This window comes from Zalophus californianus, chromosome 3 (genome assembly GCF_009762305.2).
Source record: "Zalophus californianus isolate mZalCal1 chromosome 3, mZalCal1.pri.v2, whole genome shotgun sequence".
NCBI classification, from domain to species: domain Eukaryota; kingdom Metazoa; phylum Chordata; class Mammalia; order Carnivora; family Otariidae; genus Zalophus; species Zalophus californianus.
In genome coordinates this window covers 190,644,180-190,654,179 of record NC_045597.1, presented here as the reverse complement: position 1 = coordinate 190,654,179, position 10,000 = coordinate 190,644,180, and the positions used below count along the sequence as shown (strand labels likewise).

The following is a 10,000-nucleotide window of genomic DNA, read 5'->3' as shown; positions in this document are numbered from 1 at the left end:
TTTTTTGGTTTCAAAGTATGAAGAAACTCTCAACAAAAGCGCTTCAGACTATTTCTGTCTTGTATTTATGTCAGCTGCTTTTTTATTTGAAACAGTCTATGTCTATCTTTTTTATATTATGAGGTACAAGATGCATATGGAAAAGTTCACACACACACAGACGACGTAACAGTCCAATGAATTATCACAAACACCCCTGTAACCATCAAGCAGTTCAAGAAGGAAAACACTGCCTGAAATTCCTCCACGTCCCTTCCCACTCACTACCTCCACTTTCTCTGGAAAAAGTCATCACTGTCTTGACCTCTACCCCTATAGTTTACCTGTGCCTGTTTTATAAAACTTTACGTAAATGATGTCCTACAGCATTTATTCTTTTGTGTCTGGCAACTTTCATTTATTCAACATTATATTTGTGAGAGTCAAGCACTTGTTACAAGTAACCGCGGAATATTCCTCCTCGTTACTCTAACTCTTCCCCTGCGGGAACATACCACATTTTATCTATCCATTCTACTGTCGATGACATTTGGATTGTTCCTAGTTTGAAATGGCCAATGTGGGGCCCCTTTCTGAAACATGCATGACTGTCCCCCCGAGAAACCACTGCTGCTTCTGCCTGCGTGTGCCGGGCACAGGAATGGGATGTGACATGAGACGCTGGTGTTCTGGAAGCACTGTGGTTCTCGGGGCCCCTCTCTGAACCTGCTGATGAGGCAAGATCAGCCCCATACTCACCCCAGGGCTCCTCTCTGCATTTCCTTCCAGTTACGCCAACGGTGAGCTGGTCAGCCCTTTCTCAATCTTGCCTGTGCTATTTCTCACAGGAATTTCTCAGCATTTTTGTCATGGTGATGCCCTCTGCCCTCAGTTCAACCACTGACATAGATTTTCTCCATTTTTCTCCTTTTCCTTTATTGCTAATATTATCTGAAATGAGAAGAGTTAAATTTGAAAGCAGATTACTGCCCTCAAACAGTTCTTCGGCGTCCCCAAAGACGGCACTATCTGTTGATTTTCACGTTCACTCCTCAGAAGGCGAACTTCTCACCTCCCATCATTGCGCCTGATGGATGCTTCACTGTCTGTCTCCCAGTCAGTGGCACTGATAACATAATTAGCTGGTAAGACTCGTAAAAAGCCATGCCCTGGTGGTCCAGTCTCAACACAATGTCTGGCTTAAGGGAACACCATCCAGCAACCAAAGATTCCTTCCTTCTTTGTCCACTTCCTGCACTCGTGAAAGTTGTTCCAACTCCCTTTTCTCCCAAAGTTCCCCCAAATACTCTCAGTCCCTACCTTGCCCTTGTGCCTTTCTCCTTCCTCCCACTGTTTCTTCATTTTTTCTCATAAGACTCCATCTCAAAAAAGGCAAAAAAAACAGAAAGGAAGGATGAGGAAGAAACATGACAAGAGAGCAGAATGGGAACTGCAGGGAGGGATCAGACAGCGGAGAAGCTCGACCCGGAGTTTGAAGGAGCACACTTAGACTGCACATATTTGCATCTTAGCTTTGCCACTTAGCAGCCGTGTGACTGCAAACAAATTGTCTCACTACTCAGTTTCTCCTTCTGTCAAGTGGCAGTGATAGCACTGCCTCACAAGACTGTTGTGAGGAGAAAAAGAGTCTGAATACACAATACCTTTACAAGAGTGCCTGGTGTGTCACGAACCATATAATCAGTATGCAGTATATAGTATCTTATACTCCCAGCACATGGAGAAGTGCCTGGCATATGCTAGGGCTCAAAAAGTGTTCATTGAATGAAACTCATTTGTTATTTTGTCTTTGAGGGTTTTATTAATGGAAATGTCTGCATCTCCAATTATACAACTCCATCCTTGTGCCATCATAAATCATGCCCCAATGGAAAAAAGAAAAAACTTGCAAAAGTTGTAAATGGCTTTCATCACATCTCGTTTGTGCCCACATCCCATTGTGTTGTTTCAAGCCTTGGAAAATACAAAGGGAATGAAAGGGGCTTCTGTTTTCTCCTTGCACAAAGAGCTGCCCATAAAGACCACCTAACAATGCCACTTCACAAAGTGGCTCCCCGTGGCCTAGTAGGTTGATGGGCAAGCCAGTCCAGCCACACAATGGTAAATACATTCACACAAATGTCCTGGTTGAAACCATCAGGACTGAAAAGCTATCAGAGACCCATTAAAAAGGGATTTAGAGGAAACTTCAGCCAAATCAAAAAGCTTCTGACCACAGGGAGAAGATCTATGTTGCTGGAGCAGGGAAGTGGGAGACTCTGGACTCGAGCTGCGGGAACCCGAGAGAAGACAGAATCGTGAGAGATAGGAGCATGGCTTGGGAAGGGAGCCCCAGAGCAGCCCCAAGCTGGAAGCCTCTGCAGCTGGATTTAAAGGTGAGGTGTGAGCTAAGGGCACTCAGGGGCCAATAGCGGGGGACCTGTATGTCAAAGGAGCAGCTCTCTAGAATCTCGGGAAATAGCAGGGGCATTTCAGGGTCAAAGAAGAAAATCAGTCTCAGAAATGGATCCTCTTCATGGTCTCTTGGAGTTAGTCCAAATAGGCCCAGTGCTTGCCCCTTACGCTGAGCTCACAGTGGGGTATGAGTATTTGGGACTAGCCATTTCTCCCAGACCACGATCTTCCATCGGCAACTGACTCTCACTGATGCTGCTGAGACTAAATTAGACCCACACTGGACGCATTGATTCAACAAGCATTGTTATTTTGCTGCAAAATAATTCAAAACCAAAAATACTGATTTTTTTAAAAAGCTCTACGGCCCCGCAGTCTCTGAAGGCATGCCAGTGTGCTCCGCACAGCTCCACCAATTTCTGTACCAGCCTGACCTCACTGGGTTGCAAGCTTGAATGACAAAAACAAAAAAAAACAAAAAAAAAAAACAAAAAAAAAACCTCTAGATAATGTTTGTGCTTTTCTGTGAGGATCTGTGTTATTAGTTCTCAACTAAACACATTTGTAAACAAACTGACATAAGTCACATACAATATATCACTGAAAATACGTGAATTATGGTACCCTCTGGTGATTACTTAAACATTAAGGTAGAACAATGAAGCAACCTTTATCTGATTCAGAGAAAGCCAGTGTCTGTCTACCACTGATTGCTTAAATACGTTCTGCACCTTTCAAGGACAATCACTGAAGGAGATAGTCACATATAAGATTTCCAAGAAGTTAGGGGGAGGGTATTGGTGCTGGGCTCCTTTCTCCTCAAATAATAGTCAGGTTGCTGGGCACTGAGGCAGGGTGGGCAGTGGAGGGGGCGGTTCACATGGGCTGATCAAAAAAAAGGAAAGACAAAGAAATAACGATTAGAAGATTTCACACTGAAATAAAGAAATTCATGTTGCCTTAAATATAATTTGTGTTAGTTACAATTCGATTCCTAATTCATACATAGCAGGGTTGATAAAGAATTACATTATAACAAAATTAGCCAGAATAATTAGCATAGTATATGTGCTACTGATTAAACACCCAGCAGATAGCTTGGTAATTAAGATCAGTGAGTGCCATATTTTGAGGCTTTGTCATCTTATTATCTGCCTAACAAGTGCTTCATCTTTACCTCCCTTCTGATTTGAAGTTTGATAGCAATCTCAATAATTCTTGGGTTTTTTCTTTAAATTACCTTACCCAAATTCCGATAATTTTCCTATGGCCACTACCCTCCCTCTCTTTGTATTTACACAAATGGTGCTGGTGTTGTTATATTTCTTCCTAAACATAAGGCATTTGATAGTGCCAAGCATTTGTGCGTGGAAATTCACGTTCAAAAATCTCTCTCAAAACTCATAATTCTTTGGTGGAAGGAAGAATCAGAGGCCAACCACCCTCTCTGCAAGTTGGTCAGACATCTGAACTGAAGACTGATCCACTGAGTTAAGATCTCAAAAACACATTGCCCAGGATTCCCAGAACGTCTCCAGCAAGGTCCACTTTCAGTTCCTGTGACCCTGGAAGGCAGTCCATTAAGTGGCCTTGGCTGCTTGCTCATTGATGAGCAAGCCCACCATGCCACTGCCCCTCCTTCAAGGACTTTGGGGTTGGCTGCTGTCCAAGCAATATACAGTGGGATTTTATCTAAGGAAGGCAAGAGTTCAATTGCCAAAGACCAGAAGGCTTGGGGAGATCATCCACATTCTTTCTGACAGGCTGAGCCACTTCTGCTACATCTCTGTAGACTGAACCGGGACATTCCCATGACTTTAAAGGCAGACTGAATACACTACCTACATCAACCAGGAACACTCTGAGCTGCAAGTCCTTGAAAACTCGTGAACAGTGCTTAAGGAATAAAGACGGGAAGTCTGGTAGTTGGCGACCCAGAGCTAAAGCAAAGGTCCAGAAATGTCACTGAGAAGCCATCTCTTCCCCTCCTTCTATTCCATTCTCCTCAGTATGTTAATCCTTCGCTCTTGACTGTTACCTCATGGCTATAAAATGGCTGCCACATCTCCACACATCACGGTCATGTTCAAGGAAAGAAGGAAAGGGGAGCTCCAGCTACTACTTCTCCTTTCAATCCGTTTCAGGACAGAATCTCACGTTTGCTAAAAGAAGTCCTTGTTCAACAGTACCTATGAGAGTTCTCTTTCACAATGCTGTCCCTTTTTTTCCTCCCCCACTTACCAAAATGTCTACTGCCCCATCTCTAGAATAATCTTTAACCGAGACCTTCAGGAAGACTGATTCCCAGGGCCCCGTGAAGAAAAAGGCCGCCAGCCAGTGGCCCTCCCCAGCCCCTGGAACTCGAGCCAGGTTTGTTCTATTTATAGCAACGCCCACAGTGCCCTGCGCGGCGCAGCTGCTACCTTTGGACTCCGTTGAGAAGAGAAGTTTGGTCCATGCACAAACAACATCACAATGTCCGGCTCTGACCGCCTTCCGGATTACCCGCTCCACTCAGATTTGGTGAGGAGATTAACGTCTGCGCTGGACGCCAGGGACGAGGAGAGAGTGAGCCACTTGATCTGCACCGAAGTGGGGCACGTGGACGCCGTGATAGAACTGGCCAATGATGACTGGATGAAGGACCCCTCGGCTCAGCTGCCCGCCAGCGTGCTCACAGGTAACCGGAATGATCTGTCGCCGAATTCCCCATCATGAGCGCGTGTCAGGGGCGGGCCATTCCTGGAGGTGGAAGGGTGAATGCGTGAAAAACCCACCTGCTGGCTGCTCGCCTGTTTATATCCCGACACACAGGCCGCATATACTGCGTGTGTTGCTATGTAACCCCTGGCCCGAGCTACAAACAGCTTCCACAGAGGGAAAGCACTCCGTGGTGCGACCGCCCTCCCACAGCCCGTTTCCGTTTCTCCACTGCTAATGCATGTGTAAATCCCCCTCCCCCACAGCCATGCCTTCGATATAATTTTGTGTTCTGTTCTGTTGAGTTAATATATCTAAAGTATTTTCCGTGATGCTGCATAGTCTTCTTAATTCCAATCACCTATTGAGGTGATTAATCACAAAATACTTAAACCAAATGCCTACAAGAGAAGAATATTTGTTTACATTTTTACCACTATCAGTAATGCCGTAATTAGCATCTTTATTAGCATTCGTATGGCTTTTTTTTCCTATTCAGGTTATATCCTTAAAATAAATTCCTAAGAGCAGAATTCCAAGGACAAAAAACAAGGACAGAAACGTCACCCGACTGTTTTCTGAAAGGTTTTCTATTTCCTCTGACAGTGTGTGTGTGTCTCACCACACCCTGAACATTGCTGGTGATGAGTATTTATCCTTGAGCCACCAGCTGAAAAAGTGAGCGCTGGCCCTTGTCCACCGCCTGCCCACCCGTCCTTCCTTTGCTGCTCGGGACAAAGTCTTAGCCACAAGGCTTTGTTTTTCTTTGTAGACCTCTTCACATGGGACCTGTCTATTCAGATGGGCAATCTCTCCCCATTTCTATTTTTTTTTTTTTTTGGTCAAAAATTTTGTGGAACTTCTTTGTATAACAAATGGAACTATTTGCCCAGGTGCACGATTTACTTTATTTTTTTTATTATGTTATGTTAGTCACCATACTACTGTAATGAAGTACTCTTCGTTAGTTTTGATGCAGTGTTCCATGGTTCATTGTTTGCGTATAACACCCAATGCCCATTGCAGTACATGCCCTCCTTAATACCCATCACCGGGCTAACCCATCCCCCCACCCCCCTCCCCTCTAGAACCCTCAGTTTGTTTCCCAGAGTCCACAGTCTTTCATGGTTCGTCTCCCCCTCCGATTCCGCCCCCCTTCAGTTTTCCCTTCCTTCTCCTAATGACCTCCATGCTTTACCTTATGTTCCATATTTGCTGTGTTCTAGCTTGTCAGATGTGCTTGGCCCCTACAAGGTGTACAGAAGGCTCTTCCCACCCACTAGACTGAGTCCCTCCTGACATACATGGGTGCGTGCACACACACGTACACCAGCACATACACACACACAAACACATGCTCCCACGTGCAGAAAGTATATCAAAAGGGAGTGTGCATGGGGCACTGGTGCTAGCCAGTGGGGCTTTCATGTGATGAAGAGGGAGATCCAGATCAGTCCTGCAAGGGGGTGACAATCCCTCTGCTCCCTCACGGCGTGCGTGTACCCCCTCAGCTGCCTTTCACGGGGGACTTAAGCAAGCTGCATTAGGCTTTAGGGAGCAACCGTCTCCTGCTCCTTCTTTCCTTGGTTTTCCTAATATCTGTGGCCACGACCAGGGTGAGGGCCCAGGAGCCACGAGCCCAAAGAACAACACGCCTTTGTTCTGACCTTAGCTTTACGCAGACAGGCACTGCAGTCTCGCCAAGCCAACGCCTGGTACGCTCCCCAGTGCAGAAGATCGCACTGGGTTGTGAGGAGGGAAATTGTCATCATAAACTGCAGTTTCACCAGGAGCATTGAGCTCTATGCTTTGCATTTGCCACCCTTCCCGCTGCACACTGCCTGCCCTGTGCCCACCTGTGAAGCTGACCTTATGAACTGCATCACCTGCCTCAAGCACTCTGACTCTTGTTGGAGGCAGCTAAGGGAAAGTGCTAAGAGGAGCAGGGAAAGTGGGGTATTTGCTCCAGGGACCCCTCCCTGCTGGATCTCTGCTGTGATTTGACTTGATCCTTGTGCCGAAGGCTCAGCTCCTGGCTGACAGTTCTCACCTCCCTGCCTGCCCCTTCAGACACAGGGATGAGGGTGCCCACTTTGGCTATGCCACCCCTAGTTGGCTTCCCTGAACCCCGCCTACCTTTGTTACACCCCGTGGTTAAGCCCTCCGTTTTCTGCTGTGCTTAAAAGCAAGTCCCCCCTCTCCACATCCCCCTTTACAAAGCCATCGAAGCTGGTTGGGGATCTGTGTATTTGAAATCCCCAATTTAAAATATCATTCTTTCCACATGACTCATTGCCCGGCACCATCTTTACTGTCCCCGCACCACAACTTTGCTGAACACTTGAAAGCAATGACATTTGTGTTAAGAGAGTTTCATTCCTTCCCACGATGAACCCATTACATTCTAAATCACATATGTGTATACTTCTCCCCGCCGAACTGCACCATTCAGAAGGGCAAGAAAAGTTCGTTGCTGATGACATGTTTTAAGGGCTTGCGTTAGCTCAGGGCTGTTTTCCTTTCAGGGCGATCGTACCCTGAATGATTAAGGCACATCTTGTTACCAGTGGCTCTATTATAGGGAAAGCAGGCTGGCCTTGAACCTGAGGCAGAGAGTGCGGTATGCTGTCTTGTGTTCTGGGTATGCTGCTCTCGGCACAATGTGAAAGCCGGATTTGAAGGAAACAAGAGAGGGGGGAGGAGACCCTATTTAGAAGGTGACTGAAGGCAGTTTCCAGGTGAGAGACGACAAGGGTCTCAACCAAGAGAGCAGAATAAACACAAAGATCAGTGACAAAGATGAGAACTGCATGGGTGGGTCCATGGGAAGGTCTCAGTAACAAGTAGAGGCTGGTGCCACCAACGGAGACTGAAAACAGAGGGACCTGATGGTGACAGTGTGCTGAGCCTGTGCTGTGTGCCTGGCAGCATGGAGAGTGGAGAAGGCAGACAGGAGTAACACGCACGATGCCTCCCAGGCTCACAGCCCAGGCAACATCAGTACCGGGCAGTTATCAGGGGCCTGGAGAAGCTCCGTTTGTGGAGTGGGATGTTCCAGAAGGAAACTTGGGCTCTGCCACCAATGAGCTGTGTGACCTTAGGAAAGTCTCTTCCCCTTTCTGGGCCAGTGACATGAAACTCAATTAGGGCTTCCCAAACAGAGGTCCATGGTGGAATGAGCTTGGGAGATGCTTCCTGCAGAATCATACGCTTGGAGTTCGACACAATCGTATAGTAAAGGCTCGTTGTGGTTTTGCCACCGGGGGAATTGGTAGTTTGTAGATGCTTTTTGGGAAACGCTGACTTGATTCACTGTTGAGGTCCCGTCCATCTCTGCGCTTCTCTGAGGCTACGACCCCAAACACTCATTGTCACAGCCTGCAATGGAGCATGGATTCCTTTGTGCTGAGTGTGGGAGCAAATGAGATCTTTCTCAAGGCCACTGTGAGTCCTTGGGGACCATGCTTGGCAGGAACGAGAGCTGTTTGGATTTAAATATACATGTGGGGTCTTTAGAATGTTTGAAGAGTGGTCAGAACTTATGGCAATACCTTGAAATGCAGCCCATACTAGGAATGGATACTGTGAAGAACCGATGGGGAATGGGGCTGGGCAGTGAGGACCAACACGGGGAATGCCCACTCGGACCAGGAGAGGCAGGAGCCAAGCAGCATGCTGGCAAGTGCATTTAGGGGAGAGGAGGAAAGTTTCCATCCCAAGGACAACCCTGGTTGACAGGTTTCTGAGTACTGCTCAAAGATGACGATTTGCAGAAATAAGACAAAGAAAAGTAACCGTTCTCTCCTATGTTCTTGTCACTATGAACACACAAGGACCTTTTATCTGTCAGTGAAATCCCCGTGTTCATTGCACTATGAACTTATTATTCCACCAAAGGGAACACAAAAAATAATAATAATCTATTCTGATGCATCCACGTCAGTGTCACAGTAAAAGCATAGAGAAAAAGAGGCACCAGCTGAGAAAATGGTGGGAATGGCTTTTTCTGGAGAAGCCTCCCCAGGTGTACATGTCCCCCCTTGATGAGGGCAGCGGTCAGAGGAACTTGAAATTTTAAGCCCTAGCAAATCATGGGGCAAAGTACAGCATGGATCCTCCCTACACAGTTGGTAGAGAGTCAGGGGAATGGTCATCGACTGGGATTTCCCTAAAGACACAATTCACGTGTCCCCTGCAGAGCCACCTGCCCCTGCAAAGATGGACTGGGATGGACTGGGAGTGGGGCATTCTCTCTCTCTCTCTCTCTCTCTCTCTCTCTCTCTCTCTGTGTGTGTGTGATAAGCTGAACAGGGCTGAGCACACAGATCCCCCATAACCAGCTCCCCCATTTATGCCATCCACCCCATTCCAATAGGAACCTCCCCACCAGGGCTGCACCCAAATTCTGAGGCACGTGAGGACCTCCTCTGCTCAGGCCACCCCTTTCTTCCAGACCCTGCTTGGTGGATGGCCTCCGCTGGAGACTCTCCTCCCTCCACGAGGACATAATGCCCTCAGTCTCCATTGGTTACTGAAACACATGGCCTTGCTGGGCTAACTGTTATACCCACCAGATATTTAAAACTTAAAAACAACTCCTTGAAGGTGAGATCCTTGCCGAATGCTTATTGGTATCCAGAGCCTAGCACAGGGTCTCTGCCCTGAGAAGGAGCTCAAAATCTGTGCATCCTGCCTGGCACAGACAGGCTAAGCTCCTTTGCCTGCATTAGGTGGGTGGGCACAGATTGCGTTCCCATAGATACTACTGGCATTAGTCTTTCTGCAAAGAAATATTTAATTCTACTTTCGGCCAAAACCTAGTCTCTGCTGTTTAATACTAGTGACATTTGTATCATTTGTCCTTGCCTCTCTTCAATGCCTATCAGCTCACTAACCACCAAGACAT

At 46.9% G+C, this 10,000-nt stretch overlaps 1 protein-coding gene across 1 annotated transcript in view; it reads left to right on the top strand.

Annotated features, from left to right (window-relative positions):
- The first annotated feature begins 4,823 nt into the window (after nucleotides 1-4,823).
- Nucleotides 4,824-10,000, top strand: part of ASB18 (ankyrin repeat and SOCS box containing 18) — a 61,208-nt gene continuing 56,031 nt past the window's right edge. Inside the window, exon 1 of the mRNA XM_027591464.2 lies at nucleotides 4,824-5,090. Coding sequence (XP_027447265.2) covers nucleotides 4,870-5,090 — 221 coding nt within the window. The 5' untranslated portion in view covers nucleotides 4,824-4,869. The remainder of the gene's footprint in view (nucleotides 5,091-10,000) is intronic.